Raw genomic sequence first — 25,510 nt, 5'->3', positions numbered from 1 at the left:
GAAGACATAGTAGCCAGGAATAATGCACAGCAATGTATAACCAATTATGAAAATGCCAACAATGTCCCTAATAGTAAAAAATAAACACAAAGAAGGAAAACGATTAAAAAAGTCATAAAAATCTAAAAACACATAATTTAATCTAATTAGACAAAATAAGAATTTTGAGAATTTTTTTGGATTTTTTTTAACGCTATGAAAACAGTAAAAAATTCATTAAAAATAGAAAATAGATTTTTTTTGGCGATTTGAGGCTGGAGTCCCATAACTACTCCGTAGTACAGAATAAAATGATCGGGTGAATTTTCTACTACTAATAGGCGGAACAGATTTTCGATCGGACTCAATTTTCCAAAAAACCGATTTTTTTTTACTCGAAAAGGCGTTATGGTCGAAAGCGCGAGGAACCTATGGCCTTAAAGCAAGAACACTAAACCTATGACACTAAAATTAGTTAATATTAACAAGAATCCCTGGCAACGGCGCCAATTTGATCTGTTGTCGTGCACGGATCAAAAACGAGTGTTTTGTAAAAATGTAGTATAGCAACAATGGCTCGAGTCGTATCGCAAGGATTCTTGTAATTTCAACCAAATTAAATCAAATTGGGGGGGTTTGATTCTGAATCGATTTACAATAAAAAAGATTAACAAAAGTGATTATAAAATAAGCTGTCAAGAAATAAGTGATTATAGCGCAAACGAATTCACTGCCTCGGGTTCTACTTATCATCGATTGCTACAACTATGGTCTCTATCCTATTTGAACACAATATCATTCAACAAGCGTGATCGACATTGTAAGATATATATTCTTATTGCTGGATTAAGCATACGGTTAAAGATATCGCAATTTAATGGTTAAGCAGAGTTGAATTGCGATCAAAAGTCAAGAGCATGTATCAATCGAATTTAATCAACAATATTACATATAAATTGAATTAAGAAAACGAGGATCATATAATATTATTGAAAGGAATAGAATTCTAATTGTCGTTATAACAATCTCAAAGTTTTGAACCTTAATACAGCAAATCCGTCCGGAAGGTGTTAGTTCTCCATGAGTTCTACAAAGCGTATAATTTTTCTCGTGAAAATTGTATGTGTGAGCAGTACCGCAGCTGCTAGGTAATAGAGAGAACAACCAAAATGGTTTACAATCCAACTAGGTCGAAAACATAACCCAGGCCCAAAACTAACGACCCAAAACAAAAATAAAACTAATGCTGCAACTTCAAACAAAATTCTGGAATAGATGCGCTCCGAAACTGCATTTGACTCCAACACAAAAGTTGTAGCTCTTTCTCTTAGCTTTTCGAAAATTACTAGAACGCGTCGATCTGATTCCTGGAGCTCCAGTTATGATCGTTTTAGTGCAGACTGCTAATGCTGAAAATAAAGTGCGAAAATGAAATTAAACCAAAAATAAACTAAATTAGAAAAAAATTATAAAATATAAAAATAAGAAAAACAAACCATGGAAATGTATAAGTACAAGCATAAAGGAATGTGCATCAAAATGCACTGATCACCAGTCCCCGTGCGTTCGCTTCCATCATGAGTCCTATAGTCAACACCCCGTCTCAACCGTTCGTTTGACCTACTTTCAATCAACGCCCCAGGATTAACTCGTGAGAGCCTTTTGATTGGAATCAAACGGCCCAGATCTTTCTACCACACCATAAACCCATAATCTTCACCTCATTAGAACCAAACGGACACGATGATTTGTAGTGGGCCTAAGCTCGTTTCTATTTGTATCCCTATTACTTATTTGAATCAACTCTACGAAAAATACACCTCCCTGCATTTTGGACTTAAAATAAATATCTGGGCTTAAAGCCCTTTACTGATTAAACACTCTTGTTAATTATTATACCCCTTATTTACAATAAAAAATTTGGCTTAATTATTTTATTTAATTTTCTATTTTCTATTTTTATTATTTAATTTATTTAACTCATTTATTTATTATTGCATATTTTTTACAAATTTTATTGCATTAAAATATAATCCTCCTTTATTTTAAAATATATAGTTTATTTTCTTGGAATAAACGATATATTTTAATTACTAACTATTTTTTACTAATTTCTAATACCCATTCAATAAACTTTTATTAATTTATAACTTGCTTTTTCATTCAAAATATTTTCTAAATTACATTATGCATTTAAAATAGCTAACCAATTTAAATCTATTTTCTACTAACATATCAAAATTTTAATATTATTTTCAAAAAGAAGATTGTGTAATTTCTTTCAAATTAAACTTCGAGCTACACCCACGACTACGCAATTTTTTAAATCCGGACGAATTTCAAAGGATCATTTGAAAGCAATTATATAATCCTATAAAAAACACTAACCAAACACATACGAACTATGAAATGGACTATGATTCTTCATAAGGAGATACATAGGCACACGGTTGCGAAACCAAGGCGAGTCCCATAATCAAAAAATTAAAACCATTTACACATACATGGAATTAACGTAATAATGATCAAAATATCTAGGACTTTATACCTTTTCTCTTCAAATATTGGATATGTGTGGATTTTACATCCACCATACCTTTGAATAATTGATTGATCGACCTAACGTCTATCGTTGGATTATTTAAATTAAAACTCATTAAAACCTAAACCAAAAGAGGGTCCCCTTGAGTACAAGGAAAATAAAGAGTGTCTAACACATTCCCTTTATTTAACCGACTTACAAACTTAGAATCTCTAACCATTAGGGTTATATGTTACCTTCCCTTCCTCTTAGGATAAAAAGTAATAGTGACGACTCTCATACTTTAAGTCGGTTGCTACAATAGGTAGAACATGTATATGTGATTAATTGTTATTGAATTAATTCTAACACCTATTACATACAGTGTACACACGATCTCCTCTACTTTTTTTCTCAGTTCTCTTTGTCTCCTCCATTCTTCATCTCCTCTGTTCTCATCATCATCGCAACAACCACTCTCATTTGTTCATTGTGCTTATGGTAATTATTCTTTACTATGCTTCAATCAATAATCTATTTTTCATTAAATTAGTAAATTAGTGGTTATGTTTTTCGTAACTGCAAGTGCTTTTGCATTTTTTTTTTATCGATGCAAGATGTATTTTTATTTTTAAAAAAAAGAAATATGCAAAATAAAATGTTTTATAAATAAATAACGAAATAATGGTGTCTTAGTTTTGATCGAAAAGTATTTTTTTTAAGATTTGATCTCCGTAGATCTCTGATTCTCTGTGGGAATCTGTGGGATGGAAATGGGGAAAAATATTCTCTGTGGCTGAGATCGGTGACGGGGATGGAAAAATATTTGAGAGCGGAGTGGAGAACGAGAAAATATCCTCCGCACATTTTTTTCTCATTGACATCCCTAATTTAAAGACTAAATTAACTTTTTTTTTCTTTTCTTATTCGTCTCCCCGAAATAAAGTATTAACAAAAAATTCAAAAAATAAAATGTGTTTTAAGTAAAAATTTAAATTTGAAACAAAATACATTTGACATTTTAGATATTTTACTTAGGAGAATACTTAAATACAATTTCTTAGGTGTGGTTTGTACCATTTTTCAATGAAAATATGATAAGTGTATAATTTTCTTTTACACATAAGCAATTCTATCATATTTTCACTCATTGATGTTAAAGTACGCTTGTTATATTTTCATTGAAATTGTAGGTAAGTTTATATATATATATATATATATATATATATATATATATATATATATATATATATATATATATATATATATATATATATATATATATATATATATATATATTTCATTTTAGATGGAATATAATTCTGAAAGAAAAAGTGACCGATAAAGACACATAGACACGTGTTTTTTAATTTTTATTTCAATATTTAAATGGGAAACATATAAATTTCTATAAAAATAATTTTAATCAGTTAGTATAACTTTTCACTAACATTTGTTTGTATTTTTATAATTTATAATTAAAGTAGATTGAATTTAACGGTTTAGAGGTAAAAAAGTTTTGCATTGTAGTCCAATAAAAAATTATCATCCTACTTTGCCGTCCAATAAAAAATATTATTTTACGAAATACATGCCATTCTTTTGGACGGTGCATATTCTATTTTTATAATAAATTTTACAATTATTTTTGAAAATTTTATGTTTCTACCAATTATTCCTATATTATTTCATAAAAGTAATAAATATGAGAACATTATTCCAAAAAATTAATTCTAAAACTTTTATTTTTAGAAATAATTTTAAAACTTTGAAACAACTTAACAAAGTTGACTTGATAGTTTGAATAAAGAGTCAAATAGTAAGGTTGTCATAAGTTTCATTTTTAAAATCAACAACTATGTTAAAAAATAAATACCAAAATAATATTTTAATCCAAAAGAAACAATTTTTAATTTGTTCTTACTATCTTTTATATAAGAAGATGACAAGAAAGAGAGGTTAAGAGTTAGCAAATAAAATGAGCAAAACAAAGCATAGCATCCACTGTACCCAGAAATGAATCCTGTTTTATCATTATCAAAGGTAAACAAACATTAACATCTCTTCTATATATTATCATTTTCCATTTCTAATATCAAAAACCACCACCTTAATATTCATTCATTCATCTTCTTTATTTTTTGAACTACAAAATTTAGATTAATATTCATTCATCTTCTCATCTTAGATATATATTATTTTCTGATTCCAATATCAGAATTTCATCATCCATTTTCAGACATCATGGTACGCACTTTCTCATCTTTTCTCTCTATTTTTCTTAGTTTCTTCGTTTAAATATTGTTGCCGGAAAAGAAGAAAAAAAAAAACACAAAAGCTGTTTTCCGGCAACCTTTGTTGATTGTTCATATCGATGTTTGTTTGACATTTTGCTAGTGGATTGTTCGATTATTGTTGCTAGTGGATTGTTAATATTATATAGATATTGATTCAATTATAATAATGATTCACTTTACTATATGAAAATGTACATGTGAATGAAATAGTTTAATTCATTATTTGATTCTCTTTTTCTCTTTTAGTGCACATAACGCTGGGAAAGAAGAGTGCTATAATATTGTAACCAAAAAAAAAAAAATACAATAATAATACTTTCATTTGCTTAGCTTGCAAGTATTGGTAACTACTTTTCTCCTTTGAAAATAAATATTGATCCTACATTTGAAAATTAATTAATCTCACATAAATTGATGGAATTTATATGAATTTCACATGTCACTATTTAAAACTTCTGTTTAAAGGTCGACAAACTAGCCTGTTCGATGCGTTTAGATCCGTCCCGCAAAAACCCAGGAAAAATAAAGGTGAAATAGGACAGACGATGGAGATTGCACATTTTTAATTTAAAAATTGTAAAAATTTATATTAATGTCCACATCGAAAACAGCATATAAATTTGTTGGCAACTTATATTTTTTTGTTAATTGTTATTGGTTTGTTTTTGTATAGTTTGCTTCTAGTTGTTTTGTTTTTGTTAATTTTGTGTTTTTTTAGTTTGGAACTAAACTTGTGCTTGTAATAAAATCCATGATTAAGAGGGATTGATTAATATAAAGTAGTAACAATTAAAACAACTAATTAGGCTTTAAATTTTGTGCACCTAAACCTAACCTTTTAGGATTCAAATTTTTGAATGAAAATTTGTTACTGGAGATGCAGGAAATTGCAAATAGCATTGTGTTAACGAAGCCATTCACGTTAAAAAGCGATTCTGATTCAGAGGAAAATTACAGTGCTCCTAATCTTTTACAGCGTATATTAAGCCTTCTTAAGAATGTGCGGCCAGGAGCTGATCTCACACGTTTCCAGGCAAGTTTAATTCAAACCCATAGTTTGATGATTTCTTAAATTAATTTGTATATAATTGATGTTAAATATTAAAATTTAAAGTGAATTATGTTCGAATACATTTACATAAAATCAAATTTACCCGTAATTAAATATGATAAAATCAATTTTGCACGTTCAGAATCAATTTTAGATAATTCAAATGTGGAATCAAACATAGAGTATGTTTGGTTTCACGTCTAGAACACTAGAATTGATTATAACATGTTCGATTTCTCGAGTAAAATTGATTATACTTTTTAGAATTGATTCTACTTAAATGAAGCAAGAATTTTTAATTTTTGAGTCTAAATGTGATTTATACACCGAGATTTAATGTTATATTTATTTTTACAGAAATTTACTCAAATATAAATTCTGCAGCACTGACACCTCGGAAAAATGTATGTTTATATTTTGGTCGGTGTCTGAAACCGACATTGACATTTGTAATTACATTTAATTTATTAGTTTTTTCGAATTATTATCAATCTAGACGAGTCACTGTGGATGTTGTATTTCTGGTATGAAAATAACATTGTATTGTATTGTTGATTCCTTAGTGCAGCTTCCTCCATTATTCAATTTCCCAAAGTCACAACTTCAATGCTATGGTGAATCAGTATACTCCACATCTTCAGATTTACTAAACAAATGCAACACTGGCCTAACTCCAATTGAAAGACTCATATCTGTCATAACATGCAGCATATCAACCACGCGTCCTCCGATATTCGGCCTCGCTCCTTACAATCCCGTCCTCGGCGAGACTCATCATGTTTCCAAGGGAAACCTCAATGTCCTAGTAGAACACGTTGCACACCATCCTGCTGTTTCGGCTCTCCATGCAACCGATCAGAAGGAAAACATCGAAATGATATGGTGTCACTATCCTGTCGCGAAGTTTAATGGTACTTCGGTGGAGGTTCGCGTGCACGGGAAGAGGAAACTGAAGCTTCTTAATCATGGAGAGACGTATGAGATGAATTCTCCGAATTTGTTTATAAGGGTTCTTCCGGTTCCGGGAATTGATTGGGTTGGGAATGTGAATATCAGGTGTGTGGAAACAGGTCTTGCGGCGGAGTTGTGTTATATAAGTCAATCTTTCTTTGGATTTGGTGGAAGTAGAAGAGTCATAAAAGGGAAGATTATTGATTCATTGAAATCTAAGATTCTATATAAAGTTAATGGACATTGGGATAGGTATGTATATATGTTTCTCACTTTGATGCTTTCATTAATTTTCTCAAAACATTGTAATATTTTGATGACTATGTTTCTAATACTATATAATATATGTTGCAGTACTGTAAAATTAAAGGATACAAATAGCGGAGAAGAAAGAGTGATATATGATGCTAAAGAAGTCATTTCAAGACTTCAAACTCCTACCGTTAAGGATGCAGAGGTAACGAACAACAAGTCTCTGCAGTTGCGTGCAGAGGATAATTAGTTTTTACCAAAAAAGATAACGTAGCATGTTTTCGTATGCAATATGTGAATGTGAATATGTAAATTTTCTTGAATCGGATCTGAGATTCTCTTGTGTTTGTTTGATCAGAGTGTGTGGCAAACTGAATCAGCTCTGATATGGAGTAAAGTGAGCCAAGCTGTCTTAAACAAAGACTGGGAAAAAGCAAGAGAATTAAAGAAATTTGTGGAAGAAAAACAAAGGGAGGAATTAAGAGAAAGAGAGTCCAAAGGAGAAACTTGGGTTCCTAAACATTTCATAATGTCTCAAAGCAAAGAAGGGGATTGGGACTGTATACCTATTCGAAAGTTGGTCCCACCCTCTCCTATTGTTACATTGTAATATGTCATAGTGTTTGAAAAACTTAAAATTTATGATAGAAAATCACGGTGGAACAGAAATTACACATATCAGCTTTTTAAATCACTGTAAAAAAGATTTTAAACGTGCGACAGCGGTGGTCCACCGTATTACCAGTTTACTGATTCAAGAGTACTATAATATTAGTACAATTATATTAAACTATCAAATGGATGAGTTATTGTAAAAGTCACCATTAGTTAGGCCAACCAATTTCTATAAACTAAAGTAAAGTTGTACCCCATGTTGGTTGGTTGCTTCTTAGAAGGAACAAATTTTGTCTCTAAGTATATGTTTGGCTACCATACTCTTAACAAAATATTGGGTTTAATACTTTCCTTTCCTTTAGACTTTAAATATCATATCATATTTTTAAATTATGCTATTGGATTTTTACATTACAAAACAAAATGCATGAAAATGCTGTCTAGGCTGTTGCAAAGACCTCAAAAGTCTTTATATTATGCAGGCCATAAACTATGTATCATATTGAATGGTTAAAATTTATATGTTTTGTATATTATAATCATCCAATATATAAATTTCACATTGTACCAAAAATATTACAAATTTTACAGACAGAAAATTCTTTTAATCTTATAAATTTTAATTACAGTTCATTAAATTAACGATTGTGATTATTTACTTTACTTCGAGTAAATGCAAGATTATGCAAGAGAAACAATGTCTCCTATATTTGACTTAACTTGAATCCAATTCTAACAAACACTTATAATGAAATCTACAAACTGAAATAAAAATATAAAACAGAAGAAACATTCAAAAGAAATTTTTCTCAATTTTTCTTTTTCATTCAATCAACAGATTCATCGAACAACCTAACATGCCTTATTTCTCTTTCTTGTATTACCTCAATCCAAGAACATTAAGCAAATTTCATTGATTTTCTTTCAAATCTGATTCACTACTCCTATTAAACGACTTCTCTCTAATAGTATCCAACAGCGGTCTCCATAACCGCCCTCTACATGTGCTCCGTCCACCATACGCCATACCGAATTGATCAACCCCCGTGACTCTCCCGGGGCTCATCGATGGTGAACTCCAAATACTATTCAAACCATCTTGGTTTGACAAAGGAATACCTTTCAATGACTTTTTACCTTCATACTTACTACTCTTCGCCTTCGCGGTGAGCCTTTTCGCTAGCGAAGCCAAGTCCACGGGCGAAACATCAGCTTGTAGAATTGAGTAAGGCAACATGAAATACACATTTCCTGGTTGAAGCTGTGTATCTCCTTTCAATGGTTTAGAACAAGATGAAAGAAGTTGAAGAGAGGTACAAACAAAATGAGTTGGTGGATTTCTAGTAGTGATTACTTGGTTAACCGAAATCGGTTGCTCGAAATCCTCTACATAGCCACTTAGATGAACCAAACAAATTTTCTTTGATGCTGAAGGTGATCTTGAAGAAAAACACCCTCCCATCTTTCAATCAATAAAAAAAACGAATCGAAACGACAAAAGCAGAATCTGAACTATGCAAACTATGCAAAGAATGTTTCTTTGATATTTTGTTGATGAGGATGAAAGTTTAGAATTTTTGTATAGTTATATATGTATATATATTAAGAATATAGTGAATATACAATAGCCAATAGGCAATTAATGATGATTTGACTATTGATGCATATATAGATAAACAAGTTTCTGACTAATTATTCTTTGTGTATATCTTCTATGGCTACTTTGAAACTCAAGATGAAATCTTAAATGGATAATAATGCCATTTATAGGTAAGAAATTTTGTAGTAGTGCAACGACCAAGCATAACTAAAATCAAAAAGTCATTTTTCAATTTTTTTTAGAAGCTATAATTTCTTACCAAATCGTAGGGAATGGGTTGCTGACTCAAGTAGACATGGTCTTTTTTTTCTTTGTGCTAAGCTAATAATGCTGGTTTAAACCATTGAATCAGTCAAAGCAAATCACTATTAGTTTTATTTTTTTATATAAACGATTATTATCCCTAAAAAGACAATGGACAGTAAATTTCTCACACTCAAAGTAGACAATATCTCGCAGTCGTGACACAGACATGGAGTCGACTGGAACATTTTTTTAATTATTTTTGGATGAAAATGAACTGGCTTTGCCGTGATGCTTGGGACAGAACAGAAGCACTGCTTATTATATGATAGGGCCCTTGATTGATATGTGAGTACATGTTAAGGTGGACTTTGGAACATTAGCTATTGATTGAAGTATATGAAACGCAAACTTTCTATTTTTTCTAATTTTTTTTATTTAAAAGAACTACTACTACTTTATCCTCAATTCATCGTGGATATCACTAGTTTTTCGTTTATGTTACTAATTATAATCTTGTTGCTTCGTTTTGTTTTGGTCCAACTTGAGACTTCCTAGTGGTAGGTGTGCCTGCAATTCTTATATTGCTCAACTCACTAAGTGATGCAAATTGTGGCATTGGATTTACATTGACTTCAATTCTTTTATAGGATGATTAAGACTGGTAGGAGGAGAAACTATTATCCTAATTAGATTTTTTTTGTCAAAACTTACTAATGATTTTTATTTTTAAGAAAAAGAAAATATCTATTTTAAAAGAGATTTATACAATAAAGTTTATATATATATATATATATATATATATATATATATATATATATATATATATATATATATATATATATATATATATATATATATATATATATAAAAAATAGGACTTACCATGAGTTTAGTGATCTGATTTTGATATCTAACGTTTTCTCCTCTTCTTGAATTTTCTCTTTTATCTATTCTGCATTTTTTTAAGCGGTCTTGGCATTTTTGTAATCATTATCAAGAGTAGTTAATGTTTTGTTAGTCGACTTAAATAAGATTTTGTCAAAATCATAATTCTCCTTTATCTTCAAGAGCTCGAATTTTTTAGCGTTTCTTCTTTCTTTTAAGAAAAATTTGAATTCTTAAACATTGTTCTATTAAATATTATGCTCCTCATCAAATATGTTCTGAGCTGAAGCATTTTTTATGGACTCATTGTTTTCGCCTTTTCAATGTTGCTAGACGCATTAAGATGATCATAAATAAACAAATGTTGTCCTTCTCCTAGAAGTGAAACTCTTCCTCGGTGGAAGGTCCCGAAGATCCACCTTTTAGGCAGCTACTAGTACCATCCATTTCAAACCATCTCTTTGAAACCCACTCTTTCAAACCATCCATTTCTTTCTCGGATAGCCTCTCCGCAAACACCTACGAATAACCCTTGATTCAAATACCAAAAAGAAAGAAAACCCTAAAGTTAAAATTTTATAAATTTCAAACCTACCATTGTATCAGCAATAGTGGATTATTTAGAACCCAAACGGTGGATGCCGGTCCACAAATGCGACGAGTCAAGTCTTCTCGCGAGATTCAAGTTAGCTCTCTTAAACAACACATCACCATGTTCTTCCTCAGCAAGAAAACCAGTAGTGGATGTTGTACCCATGCAAATTCTAGCAATATTCTAAAATACTGTAACAATAAAACATCAACAACCACAAATCTCAAACAGAAAAACTAAGAAAGTCATTGGTTTGGAACTTTCATCGAACACTTTGCAGGCAACCTGTTTAAACCCTGAGATGCCACAATACTAAAACAAACCATTCCTAAACATGAACACAAATCTCTACCACAAATTCCATTATACAGATACACCACTAAACACCGTTAAACAACAAACTTACGAACCAAATCTCTATCACAAATAGTAGTCTCAAAGAACATAAATTGTCTTACTCAGCAAAACCCAACAAAACACATAATAACTTATGTATCAAATCAGTACCTCAAAATTTTAATTGCCAACAAAACATGTTTCAAAAAGGAAAATCTAATAACGTCTGTGCCGATAATTTGTCAAAAATACTTACATGTTTATCAATTTATTTTCTTTCAAGCTGTTTTCTTCCAATCATATGTTCATCTACAAAGTTCAATTATAGCTTAAAATTAAATCTCACAAAGTCAGTCCAAACTAAGCATTGCCTGTGGTTTTAGTTATCAATCTGAAAGACATACCACTCAAAATTTGAATTCCACGATAAGATACCTTAAAATCTGCACATATAAACAACGTTAGAAGAAAAAATAAAAGTTGAGATTGAACCTGTTTCAGAATAGTTCGTCTCCCGCCACGAACCAACACTGACAAATCATCCATAACCTAAAGTTGAGATTTTTAGTATCAAAATGAAGAAAAAATAAACACATAGATGATGAAGAGGAAGAACTTTACAGATTGGTCGTTGACGTAGTTGAGAAGGCGGAGCAAGATGTGTAGTAGAGAAAGAGAAGTGATTGTTGAAGATGAAGATATTGTGGAAGAATTGCAAATGATGGAAGGAGAGAGAAAGAGTTTTCACAAAAGTGTGGTTGGTTAAGCAGTCAAATTCAAATTTTGAAACCCTATGGTTGGAGAAGTAAAAGAACAGACGTGGCCAATTGCTGAGCAAGTAAGGATAGTTTCGGTTTTTCCAGAGACATTACTTTTCTTATATGGTAGATACATCTAAAAGTGGTATGAAAAACTGATAAGCATTATTCTCAACTAAGACTATAACTAATCAAACTTGAATTATTCTTTATTCATACTAAACAAAATTGTAATTCACAACTCTTTTTTAAGTGGGTACAGGGCCGAAGCCCAAAGAAAAAGAAACTAAGAAGGAATTACACAAGGGATAGAGACCATTGAAACATCAAAGACAATCAAACCACTCAGCTCCACTAGCCAAACAGTGTTGTAGACCGGTCTTGAATCATGAGTTAAACTGAAATTCTCCATAGCATGTTGTTTGCTTCCTAGTAAACATGCTCTATGAACTTCCCAATCACGAGTTTACACTTTGCTTCCTAGTAAACATGCTCTATATGAACTTTCCAAATGCGAGCTTACATATCTCTAGTTTGGTAAAATAAGCTCTTTCATGCGCTCATGTATGAATGATTGTCTTTGATGACTGCACACCTTTTTTGTTATCTATGTGAAACTCCCCTTTCCTATGGTCTCTCTAAAATTCGAACTTGAGGCCCTTTAAAAACTCCCCATATCTTAAAAATATATGATTTACAAGTCCATATATTCTTGGTGAGTCCCCCACACCAGCTACCATTAATATCACAAAGAAAGCCTCCATAACGAGCTTTCCCATTTCATTTATCCACTCTTTCGTGTTGAAATATTCTATTGGTTGTGAAGTAGCACACACCAAAAATATAATTTCTACTTGTGAAAGGAATCATTGTCTCAATTTACTAAAGAAAGTTGGCTTGTTGGGAACAAAACCAATTTCAACTCTTCTTAATCCTTCAATTAAACTTTATCAAGAATCATTATTAGTGTATGAAGACAATGCTCCTCATAGTATATTAGTAGTTAGACTTATATTTACAAAAACAATGTCTGCTTTCGCCTTTGTGATATAGAAACATAATTAATTTCTCCCATTTCTCACTAACAATATGATTTCCATAAAAGATGCATAAATTCATCCCAACATCAATTGCTTGATAAAAGATGCATAAATCATCTCAAAATTTTTTATGAAATTTTAAATCTCCTAATGAAAATATAATTTTCTTTTTAACTGAAAGGTGAAAATATATTATATATTTTGAGGTTTTCATTAAATCTCTTGGGGTGGGAAACATAACTTGGAGAGTGGATAAAACATATTCCTCTAGATGGGTAGATTTAGGTTGTTAGCCTGTGGGGGATAGAGGGGGTAAGAAAGACAAAAGAGGAGGTGTATTTTTTCCCAAATCTCATTTTTACTCTTTCACTTTCTACTCCTCCGGAGAGAATTCTCCTTGCCACCCCAAAAATTAATCCTGGCACCCCCCAAAGGATTGAAAAGACCAAAATACCCAACCAAAATCTTTTATTCCATTTTTAAAAATCTGCGGAGAGCACTAGATTTTTCAAATTTTAGGGCGTTACCAGAAATTCTGCGAAAACAAGTAAGTTTCCGGTACAATTTCCGGTATTTCGTACCGGCAATTTTGAAATTTATGGTATTTTGTACAAGAAATTTCAAAATTTTCGGTATCTTTATAAATTTTTAAAAATACCATAAATTTTAAAATTTCTGGTATTTTGTCAAGTACCGGAAATTTTGAAATATTTGAAATTTCCGGTAGTTTTTTTTTTAAAATTATATATTTCTTATATTTTTATTTTTTCCAGTGAGGACTAGAGGTAGGGATGGTACAACTGCGGGTCGGGCCATCGATAGAGCTGAGGCTCGTGCTCGGGCTGATGCTGATGAGGTTGGTACGTCAGTCTTACGTGCTGGGCACATTGCTCCGACCGGTTCTAACAGGAAACAGAAGGCTGAGGAGGCGCAGGCGGGTAGGGGATTCCGTTCACCTCAGCATAGGGGTGGTATAGCTTCCACTGCTATGGACGAACATGATGAGGTTGGTCAGGATGCTAGGGTTGAGGTTGTTTCTAGGGTTAGGGATGTTGTTCGTGAGGATGCTAGGGAGGATGTTGGTAGGGTCGAGCCGGTGGTTGCTAGGGTTGAGCCGGAGGTTGCTAGGGTTGAGCCGGAGGTACATGTTACTGATGAGGGGATGGTGGTTGAGGAGCGGGTGGTTGTGGCTAATGAGGAGGTTGCTGAGGAGATGGTGGTGTCTGTATCAGTACACACTGATGAGACTTTTTCAGGAGGACCTTCTAACATACCGTTTTGACAGGGTGTGCTGACCATATCACTTTTGATATGTAACATTACTTAATTTTTACTATGCAATTTGATTTATCCTAGGTGAGTTTGATACAACCAAAAGAATAATGAGTATCTAATTCAAAATAAAAGATTTTGAAATATTTTATCGGCCTTGAAGTAGCACATTCCAAAAATGCAATTTCAATTTATGAAAGGAATCATTGTCTCATTTTACTATAGGAAGTTGGCTTGTTGGAACCAAAACCAATTTCAACTCTTCTTAATCCTTCAATTAAACTTTATCAAGACTTAATATTAATGTATGAAGACAATGCTCGTTATAGTATATTAGTAGTTAGACTTATATTTACAAAAATAATGTCTGCTTCCGCCTTTGTGATTTAGAAACATAATTAATTTCTCCCATTTCTAACTAACAACATGATTTCCATAAAAGATGCATGAATTCCTCCCAACATCATTTGCTTGATAGAAGATGCATAAAATTTCTCAAATTTTCTATGAAATTTCAAATCTGAGAATATAATTTTGTTTTTTTAAGTTAAAGGTGAAAATATATTATATATTTTGAGGTTTTCATTAAATTTTTTGAGTGGAAAACATAACTTGGAGAGGGTATAAAACAGATGACAATTTTTTTTATGGAACTCAAATTTTTTTGACACCGCAACGAAATTTCTAAAATGTTTCTATATTTCGGAAATGTATCTCAGAAATCACTTTTTTTATAAAAAAAAGTTGATTTCAAAAGTGCACTTCCGAAAACAACTTATTTTTAAGAAAAAAAAAGTGTTTTCGGAGATGAATTTCTAAAATCACCTTATTTTTGGGAGAAGAATGTCTTCGGAGATGCATATCCGAAATATTTCAATTTTTGTTCTTGAAATTTTTCGGATATGCATATCCGAAAAAACTCAAGAAAAAATTAAAATCAAGGTGAATCAATAGTATAATTAGTTGTATTAAGTAAAATATATTATTAAATATATATCATTATAATCAAGATATAATAATAATAATAATAATAATATTAGCGTAATAAATATTTAAATTAACACCTTATTTATATATATAAAATTAATAATAATAATAATAAAAATATTTATTTACTATTTATTATTTTCGATGATACATAAAAAAATCACTTCATAAAATAATTTTTAAAAACAATTTTATAGTTAAAAAAAATCATTTTATAAATAAAATTTCCAAAACAATTTTAAAGTTAAAAATTTAAAATATTCTTATTATTTTTTATAAGTAAACTTTAAATTATACAAAATTAAATATATAATTTATTCACTAAATAAAATTAAGACAAAATCTTCTTGTAATTTTTTTAAACTAAGTGAAAAACATTTTTATTATCATAATTAATTATTAAAATAATTTTTATATTTGTGATTTTTATTTGTTATTTTGAAAAACCATGTAATTCAAAATTTATATTAAAATATGAATAAAGTAGTAAATAATTTTATTCTTATTTGATCTCTTTTATTTTAAATTTTTATTGAACAATTATTGATGTATTTATTTTTTATGTAATCATAATTGTTGTGTATTATAATTTTAATAAGGGTCATGCTAACATGTGCCCTAACGGCACATGTTAAGGATACTATAATTAGAAAAATTTAAAAGTAATTAAATGTAATAAAGTCATATTCAAAGTTTCGATACATTGAATGCACGCGTTCCAAGAAAATATTTCTATAGATATCTCATTATCTTGTGCCCTTAGGGCACATGTTAGCTTTTCCCTTTTAACAATTATTAATATGAAATTTATCAAAAGATAATTAAATTTTTTATGAATTTTATTTTTTAATTTATTTTTGGGAGGTTTTTTCGGATATGCATATCCGAGTTAACCAAAATTCTAATTTTTTTTTGGTGTTTTCAAAGATGAATTAACCAAAATCTCAATTTTTCGGAGATACATTTTCAAAGGTATTTTCGAGTTTTCATAAGTTATATAAAGAAATTGTCAAAACACATTCCGGTAGATTTAGGTTAGCCCAATGTGAGGGATATAGGGGGTAAGAAAGACAAAAGAGGAGGTGTATTTCTTCCCAGTTCACATTTCTACTCTCTACTTTCTTCTCAACATCAACGTTGTAATGCGAAACACAGAAAATCCAAACTCTTCTTGTTCCTTTCTATGTTGTTCCCCTCATCAAAATCCTTCTCATCTTCCCTCCAAACCTCCCTCAAACGTGGATTCACACCCTCTCCAAATTCAATCAACACCTTCTTCCATTTCCTCTTCAATCTCCGCAAATTCAACCTAATCATCAACCTCTTCCATCAATTCACCCACAACAAACTCCCAATCACTCCAAAAACCCAAACTTTCTTCACATGGGCACTTCTCAATACTCACAGCTTACAACAAGCAGAACGATTCATGAAGAAAAATCCACACACCCCATCTCGCGCGTGGGACGCGCTTATCCGTCGTCTATGCTCCACGCGCCAGGAAGAACCAGAAAGGGTTCTCTCAGTTCTGAAACATTGTTTGGTAAGCCGTGGTGTTTTTATCTCTTCCTCCGTTTTTTGTTGTGTAATTCAAAAACTTTGTTACATGGGTCATGTGGGTAAGGCTATTGAGGTTCTTGAATTGATGGCTGAACATAGAAAGGACTACCCTTTTGATGATTTTGTTTGTAGTTCGGTGATTTCGGCTTTTCGTAGAGTTGGGAAACCGGAGCTTTCGCTGTGGTTTTTCGATAATGTTGTGTCGTGGCGGCCGAATTTGGTGACTTGTACTGCTATTGTGAATGCTCTTTGTAAGATGGGGAGGGTTGATGAGGTTTGTGAGTTCGTTAAGAAAATGGAGGAAGATGGGTTGGGTTTGGATGTTGTTTTGTATAGTGTTTGGGTTTGTGGGTATGTTGAAGAAAAGGTTTTGGTTGAGGTTCTTAGGAAGATGAGAGAAATGGTGGAAAAGGGTATAGATCATGATTTTATTAGTTATACTATACTCATTGATGGGTTTTCTAAGTTAGCTGATGTTGAGAAGTCTTTTACTTTTTTGGCTAAGATGATTAAAGAAGGGATTAGACCTAATAAGGTTACTTATACTGCGATAATGTTGGCATATTGTAAGAAGGGTAGAGTAGAAGAAGCATTTGGTGTTTTCAATTGGATGAAAGACATGGGAATTGAGTTGGATGAATTTGTGTTTGTGGTTTTGATTGATGGATTTGGAAGGGTGGGTGGTTTCGATCGGGTGTTTCAACTTTTTGATGAAATGGAGAAGAGAGGGATTCGTCCTAGTGTTGTTACGTACAATGCTGTTGTGAATGGTTTGTCGAAGTTTGGGAGGACACAAGAGGCGGATGAGTTTTCGAAAAATGTGACTGCGGATGTGATTACGTACAGCACGTTGTTGCATGGGTATACAGAAGAAGAGAACGTTTTGGGGATTTTGCAAACAAAGAAGCGGTTGGAAGAAGCTGGTATCTCCATGGATGTTGTTATGTGTAATGTACTGATTAGAGCGTTGTTTATGATGGGGGCTTTTGAAGATGTTTATACACTTTACAAAGGAATGCCGGAAATGGACTTGGTTCCGAATTCTGTTACTTATTGCACAATGATTGATGGGTATTGCAAGGTTGGTAGAATTGATGCGGCGCTTGAGGTATTTGATGACTTCAGAAAGACATCGATATCTTCAAATGAATGCTACAATAGTATCATCAATGGCCTTTGCAAGAAGGGTATGGTAGAGATGGCCATTGAAGCATTGCTTGAACTAAATCACAAATGTCTCGTGTTGGATACAGGTACATATAGGTTGTTGATGAAAACGATTTTCAAAGAAAACGACTCAAAAACGGTTTTAGATTTAGTCTGCAGAATGGAAGGTTTAGGGCCGGATATATATGATGCAGTATGTAATGATTCCATATATTTATTATGTAAAAGAGGATTGCTCAGTGATGCGAATCAATTATGCGCTGCGATGAAAAAGAAAGGGCTACCTGTCACATGCAAGTCTTATTATTCACTTTTGAGAAGGCTTCTTTCTGTTGTTGGAAAAAAGGAGCAAATTCTGCCCCTTCTGAATTGCTTTCTGAAAGAGTACGGTCTAGTCGAACCAAAGGTTCAAAAGTTACTCGCACAATACCTTTGTCTGAAAGATGTCGATATCGCCCTTCAATTTCTTAGAAAAACAGTGGACAATTCTTCAGCAATCACCTTTCCTGTCTCCATTCTCAAGATTCTCATAAAGGAGGGTAGAGCTTTAGATGCATATAAGCTTCTCATCGGGATTCAAGATAATTTACCGGTCATGTATGTTGATTATGCCATGGTGATCCATGGCTTATGCAAGGGAGGATATCTCAATAAAGCGTTGGATCTTTGTGGCTTTATTGAAAAGAAAGGGATGAATTTGAACATAGTCGTATATAATTCAATAATAAACGGATTATGCCATGAGGGTTGTCTTATTGAAGCGTTTCGGCTATTTGATTCTTTAGAGAAACTTAATTTGATGACCTCTGAAATAACTTATGCTACATTAATTTATGCTCTATGTAGAGAGGGATATTTGCCAGACGCAGAGCATGTTTTCACGAAAATGGTCAGTAACGGGTTTCAACCAACAACACAAGTTTACAATTCATTACTCGATGCTATATCTAAGTTTGGACAATTAGAGAAGGCGTTTGAGCTTCTTAACGATATGGAGAAAAAATATGTCAAGTTTGACAATTTTACAGTAAGCGCTGTAATAAATTGCTATTGTCAAAAGGGCAACATGGAAGGAGGTCTTGAATTCTATTATAAGTTCAAGGGAAAAGATATATTACCCGATTTTTTAGGGTTCTTGTATTTGATTAGAGGTCTGTGCACCAAGGGAAGGATGGAAGAAGCAAGGAGTGTCTTGAGAGAAATGCTCCAATTCGAGAATGTTACCGAGATGATTAATATTGTCAACAGTGAGGTTGATACCGAGTCAATAAGTGATTTTCTCGCCACTTTGTGTGAGCAAGGAAGCATTCAAGAAGCTGTAGCAGTTCTCAATGAAATTGCACGCGTGTATTTTCCTGTCCAAAAGTCTACTTATAATCAAGGATCCGATAAATCACAGAAGAATTATGAATCAAAATGTTTTGGTTTTAAATCTTCGACCTCTCCACCTTCATCTTGCAAAAGTGGTTTAGATTTTGATTTCTATTATTCTCGAATTGCTGCACTTTGCACCAAAGGGGAGTTGCAGGATGCTAATCAATTAGCAAAGGAAATGCTTTCTGACTTGGCAGAGTCTACGAACTTACGAACTGAACATTTGGAATGAAAATTTTGAAGGATTTCATTTAACATTGGAATGTTTCTCTTGTAGTGCCAGCAAAGCGAGAGCACACAAGTGAAATCTGCAGGTATAGATCTATATAAGTAAATCTTTTTTATATATAAAAGTAGAACTAGATAAGTTTTTGAAGCATAGTTTCCCACCTAAAAGTGGAGACATTATTGTAATTTCAATCTTAGCACATTTTTAATTATGTTTTTTGTAGAATAACATTAACTAATGTTTGCATTTTGTTTCAGTTCCGAAGCATTAATATTTCGAGGAGGATTGCAATACCGGTGAATGAAGATTTCCCAGGTTGAAATAAATAGATTAATATAAATATGTAATGTAATAGTGTGTTCTATATTTTTACATTATCAAGTCGATGTATTTGATAAATATTTTAATTTTTATTGTTGTTGTTTGCTATATTACTAACTTTGAATGTTGAATATTGTTAGAAGAGGATTTGTTTTCCCTTCATAATTTTGCTCTTATCTTCTTTTGTAGATTCAAGCCAACATATGGAGCTTGATGTGAAAGAGGAGAATTTGGGGGCAGTTTCTTCTGTGCCCAAGAATCCTGAAGTAATACGGTCATCACATGATATGATGAAAGAGAACGATGCCACGTTTTTAGCATCTGTTCCGCCGCATGAGGAATTGACATTGAAACAAGAAGTTTCTAGTCCTCCAAAACCAAGTGAAAACTTGATTTCTGCTGAAGATGAGAAAATTCCAGGCTTAAATGTTGAGGTTGAAAATTCTGGATATCTTCAGAAGAAAACCTTTGGAGGATGCAGTGAACCAGATATTTTAGAGTCAATATATTTCTGCTAAGCAATATATTTCTTCATGTCGGCCGAAAATTGCAAAGTTAGTCCATGTAAGTGTTCTTTCTTATGCAGTGATTTTAATTTGCAGTGAAAGCATAAGGGTTTTGTTTCTCCATTTGACAGAATATTTTTATTTGCAGGGATGTCAAAAACATGGAAAATCTTGATATGCAAGCCGAAACACATTTTTCCGCGCCTTCTCTTTACTTGTTCCATTCTGAAATAATAGTGTGATCATCCTTTTGGACGGAAAGTCACCAGAAATAAAATAGAAGATTTGCTTGAAATTTTAAATTAATAGCACAACCGCAGGTTTTGAATAGATTTTATTTATGCAATTCTTCACAGGCATCAAGTGTAAGTTGCATGTGACAGCATTCATTATTTCTTCTTTAATCTCTTTTTTTTCTGTTCATTTTGTGAGGAGAATAGTTCGATGCCATCCTCACCCATCATTCTCTACTGTTTTTCTGTTTTCCAATATGCATGGTTTTTTATTTTGTTGTTTATTAGACCACATGTGCAGATGTGTTCACCTAATGTTCATAAAATGAAACTGTCAACTGGTTTATAGAAATGTGTGGACAAACACTATCTAGGAAGTACAAATTTCGTCTAGGTCACTGATGATGGTTCCTCTACGTGATTTGTGGAGTATCTATCAATTACCTTTATGATTACTCTCTGATATGAATAATGTTTGAAAGGGAACAAAGTACTTGACTTCATATCTAAGATCCATAGTGATTTAGGTCAAAGTGTGGTATACCCCACTATTGGTGTTAGAATAACTAATTAGAATAATTGATGACACTTTTATAACACACTATATAGTATTTTTATGGTGCGTTGATTTAATATAATTAATGTTGTTAAGATACGAGACAATGTTGTTTTGCCTAATATTGAGAGGGGATAACAAGATCGTAAAACATGAGACAATGTTGTTTTGCCTAATATTGAGAGGGGATAACAAGATCATAAAACATAGAAATAAAAATTGTAAGATCCATAAGGTGTGTCAAGATCGTAAAACATAGAAATAAAAATTGTAAGATTCTACTAGGCAAAAATAATACTTGAAGTATAGTTACTTTATACTTTGGACAAAAATAATATTATATATATTTATATATATATATATATATATATATATATATATATATATATATATATATATATATATATATATATATATATATATTTTGAAATAAGAAATACTTTAATAAATCAAAAAAACTTTAAGTACAAGCGATCCCAATCGGATCCAGCCACTAATCAAGCACAATGGACTAGAAAAACAGGTAAAAAAAGAAAAGAAAGTAAAACTATCCCCCTTTATCATTAAGATGGCTATATACTTTTTAAGATTCTTTTTATTCCACCCTCTGTACACCAATGTATCTATAATTTTCCTTCCTATTGTAGTGGTATCAATAGGTTCTCCAAAATTCTTGTTGTTTTGAATCTTTCAAAGCTCATAGATTGTTTCCGAAACCGCCATTTTGATGATAGCGGCTCTAGCACCTTTACCCTTTGTTTGTTGTAGAAGCCATTTAAATTCATTACGCCAATCCCCGGGAGCATGGTGGACTTGTGTCGAATTCAGAACCTCCATCCATATCCTCTTCATAGTTTCACATTCAAAAAACAGGTGATTCATTGACTCTTCCCTTGCACAAAAACAACAACTTTTGTTATCAATCATTCCATATTTAAATAATATATCCTTCGTCACTAGCCTTTTGTGACAAGCGAGCCATAAGATAAAGTTGGCACGGGGTCTTGCGTGGTTACAGTAGATCAAGTTTCTCCACTCTACTTTCTGATCTTGCAATCTACTAAATAATATTATATATTTAAAGTATCTTTACTTTATAATTTTATATTTTGGCAGACAAGTGTGTTTGTGATTTTTCTTTTCATTTTTTTTCTTAGTTTAGAAACGTATGAATGAGTTTTTTTTACTCAAAGTTTCATAGTTTTTAGTAGAAAATGTTTGTTTGATGATTAATTTTAGTGAATGATGCTTAGGCTGCATTCGAGCGGTTAAGCGTTGCTTACTTGTTGCTAGGGGTGAAAATAGGTTAGGCCGATAACAGGAGCTTACATGCTAGCCTATATAAGCTCTTGTTAAGTCACACATTATTTTTAAATAGAAAAGGCCTAGACTTTTTTATAAGCTTATTTAGTTAAAAATGTTAGACTTCAGGCCTTAAAAAAACCTTTTAAGCCTATTAGGCCGGACTATTTAAATAAATATGAATACTTTTTTTATCATCATGTTATGTTTTGTATTTTGAATTAAAATACATTAATATAACTTGATTATCTTGAAGAACTTGTGAAAATAAGATGAAAACACATGATGAATATTGTTCTCATAAGTTCTTTTAGTTAGTCTATTTAAACATTATTTTATATGTTTATTTACATATGTCTAAAATAAATAGGCTCTTATGTAGGCTAACAGGCTAACCAAGCATTCGGAAAGGTCAGACTCAAGTCTAAAAAATAAGTCTACGACAGGCTACAGGCCAAGCTTAAGTTTCAGTTTTTTTGACAGGCCAGGCTTAGGCTTGCCAAAGCCTAGCTCGACCCAACCTATTTCCTCTACTTGTCGCATATGAGCGAAATGAAGCATTGGTTTGTTTGTTGCGTCGGAATGGATAAAATACCGTTATTTTATGAAAAAAGTTTTCGGTCATGTTAAGACGGAAAAATGATAGGTTTAATTGGTTGACATTGTTTTTAGGTGGAAGACGAGTATTCAAAAAGCAAGCTATTATGGCTTGTATCCAAATACTCGGGAACTAAGATGGATATTACGTCCAACTAATCCTTTTTCATCCAAGTTTGTTATGAAAATTGTGAGGCGAATCAACTTACGATTCTTTCAAGAAGACAAGGATTCGCAAGACAAGCTATTACGACTTGTATCCAAATAGTCGGCGACTTAGATGAATATTACATCCAACTAATCATTTTTCATTCATAAAAGAATGAATGAAATTCGGTTAATTATTGTACTTTTGAACAGAAGAGGAATACTCGAAAAGTAAGCTATTACGACTTGTATCCAAATACATTTGTTTCTAATGTATCCAATCAATCAAAACCAAACCAACCCGTTGTTACTCGGGTTGATTTGATTTGGATTTTATCGAAAAAATATACAAACTCAATTCAAACCAATCCATATTTTTTGATCGGTTTAGGTATCAGATTCTCTCAAAATCGAATCAAACCGGTCCACGAACAACCTTACCAACAACATTTAACACCTTATGAGAAATGATCCGGAAACTAGAGTCGTTGCCTCCGGTCCGTGCACTCAATTTGCCTGGCGGAAGTGGGTAAATGCCATAAAATTTCTTATGAGTAAGGGGAGAAATAGTCTTAGCTAGGAAGTAATTAGTTTTAAAATACTTCCAGCTGGCGATATGGACCATATTCTGATATTCATACCATTACTAGAATACTCGTACGAAACCTTAGGCATAAGGATAGGGTTGCGAAGGGGGGATGCATAAATGGTTAAAAACTTCCTTCTCAAAAGAAGTTAGTAGAAGACGAACGCATAACTTTCAAAAAATGCAGGTGTAAAAGGGGATAGGTCACCCTTCAAACTTGTGAAGTATCCTCTTCTCAGGCCCATCCAACGATCCTCTGCATTTCACGCTTAAAAGATAGCAAGGTTGTTATTCCTCTTCCCAATATACAAGGAATGACGCCATTTTAGGTAACAAATTTCAAACACAACTTCAATACTCTCTACAGTTTCACATAATGACTTGAGCGTCAGAGTGTTAATTTTATAGGTACACCTCCACTCTGTCGCATTAGAAGCTCTACTCCACCACAACCTCCGCACTTCACTCTAAATTTTGTCCATTAATTTAATTTTAGAATATTAATTAATAATTTATTTAAGAGCGTGAATATCTTCTTTCATTTTTTTTCAAATTCTCTTCCTAAAATAAATTTCACAAAACATTTAAATTAATTTTCTTTTACAATTCTTTATAACAAAAAATTATTATTTATCCAAATCGTTTTTTTACAGTGTAAAAAAAATGTTTCAATTTAAATTATATATTACATTTTCTAACGTAATTTTATTAAAAATGTTTCAATTTAAATTATATATTACATTTTCTAACGTAATTTTATTTTGAACATCTTCTCTTGCATCCTTAAAAATTTTGAATCAAATCTACAACAATTGTAATCTCATTCAGTCATTAGTTTGAAATTTAACTTCACTTATAATAGATTTTAATTAAATCGGACAAAATTTTAATTCTACAATTATTTTGAGACATTCCTAACTTTTTTGTCACTGCCATTTTTTTTATGGTTATCTTTTAGATTTTAATAAAATAATTTCATCTCATTTTTTCAATATGCGTGATTTTATTTATTTATTTTTATAATTTAATTTTTATAGCTAAAGAGGTTGAATGAGTGATTCTCTTCTTAAAAAAAGTTTGGAATTATGAAACTTAGTATAATTTAAATTGAAATTTGTGTTAAATAGTATAAAAAAATTTAATCGAAATACACCGACGGTGTAAAGCAGTTTTACATTGTCAGTAAAATCATAACCGTTAGTTTTTGTAGAAATTTGGTTTTTTTCTTTAGATCACATATAAATTATTTGTTTTTAACCGTGTAAAATATTTTACACCGACAATGCATTATCTTTAAGCTCTAAAAAAACTTTAAAAAAAGAGGTTTTTATTCGATTTTCTTTCTAAAATAAACTGTACAAAGCATTTTAATTTTATAATCTTTTTTAGAGTTTAAATGTAGTGCAATGACAGTGTAAACTAAATTTAGACATACAGTCAATGTAAATTATTACACTTGTCATGTTATATTAGTTTTTTAAAATTAAAATTATGTTTTAATTAGGTTGTGGTTGTTCTGTCAGTGCATATTTTTTTTCATATATAAAAAA

At 31.7% G+C, this 25,510-nt stretch overlaps 3 protein-coding genes across 4 annotated transcripts; 2 read left to right on the top strand and 1 right to left on the bottom strand.

The window, feature by feature from the left end:
- The first annotated feature begins 4,468 nt into the window (after window positions 1–4,468).
- On the top strand, window positions 4,469–7,933 carry LOC131626375 (oxysterol-binding protein-related protein 4B-like). 2 transcript variants are annotated; one of them, XM_058897190.1, is made up of 6 exons: window positions 4,469–4,543; window positions 4,689–4,747; window positions 5,681–5,830; window positions 6,417–7,051; window positions 7,154–7,256; window positions 7,410–7,933. In XM_058897190.1, the coding sequence occupies exons 2-6, from the start codon at window positions 4,745–4,747 to the stop codon at window positions 7,659–7,661; spliced, it is 1,143 nt and encodes a 380-aa protein (XP_058753173.1). In that variant the 5' UTR covers window positions 4,469–4,543; window positions 4,689–4,744; the 3' UTR covers window positions 7,662–7,933. The 2 variants fall into 2 exon arrangements, with proteins under 2 accessions (XP_058753173.1, XP_058753172.1); XM_058897189.1 differs by lacking the exon at window positions 4,689–4,747 and having other exon boundaries at window positions 4,475–4,543.
- Window positions 7,934–8,012: 79 nt separating this feature from the next.
- Window positions 8,013–9,412, bottom strand: LOC131626376 (uncharacterized). The gene has a single exon (XM_058897191.1). It carries the CDS (start codon window positions 9,126–9,128, stop codon window positions 8,577–8,579), a length of 552 nt encoding a protein of 183 aa, XP_058753174.1. The 5' UTR covers window positions 9,129–9,412; the 3' UTR covers window positions 8,013–8,576.
- A 7,015-nt stretch (window positions 9,413–16,427) lies between these two features.
- LOC131626374 (pentatricopeptide repeat-containing protein At5g57250, mitochondrial-like) lies at window positions 16,428–21,616 on the top strand. Its single transcript, XM_058897188.1, has 4 exons — window positions 16,428–19,797; window positions 19,970–20,027; window positions 20,223–20,597; window positions 20,688–21,616. Exon 1 carries the CDS (start codon window positions 16,566–16,568, stop codon window positions 19,713–19,715), a length of 3,150 nt encoding a protein of 1,049 aa, XP_058753171.1. The 5' UTR covers window positions 16,428–16,565; the 3' UTR covers window positions 19,716–19,797; window positions 19,970–20,027; window positions 20,223–20,597; window positions 20,688–21,616.
- Window positions 21,617–25,510: the final 3,894 nt, after the last annotated feature.

This window comes from Vicia villosa, unplaced genomic scaffold (genome assembly GCF_029867415.1).
Source record: "Vicia villosa cultivar HV-30 ecotype Madison, WI unplaced genomic scaffold, Vvil1.0 ctg.000283F_1_1, whole genome shotgun sequence".
In the NCBI taxonomy this organism is placed as follows: domain Eukaryota; kingdom Viridiplantae; phylum Streptophyta; class Magnoliopsida; order Fabales; family Fabaceae; genus Vicia; species Vicia villosa.
The sequence above is the reverse complement of the archived record's forward strand: the minus strand, read 5'-3'. Positions and strand labels throughout refer to the sequence as shown.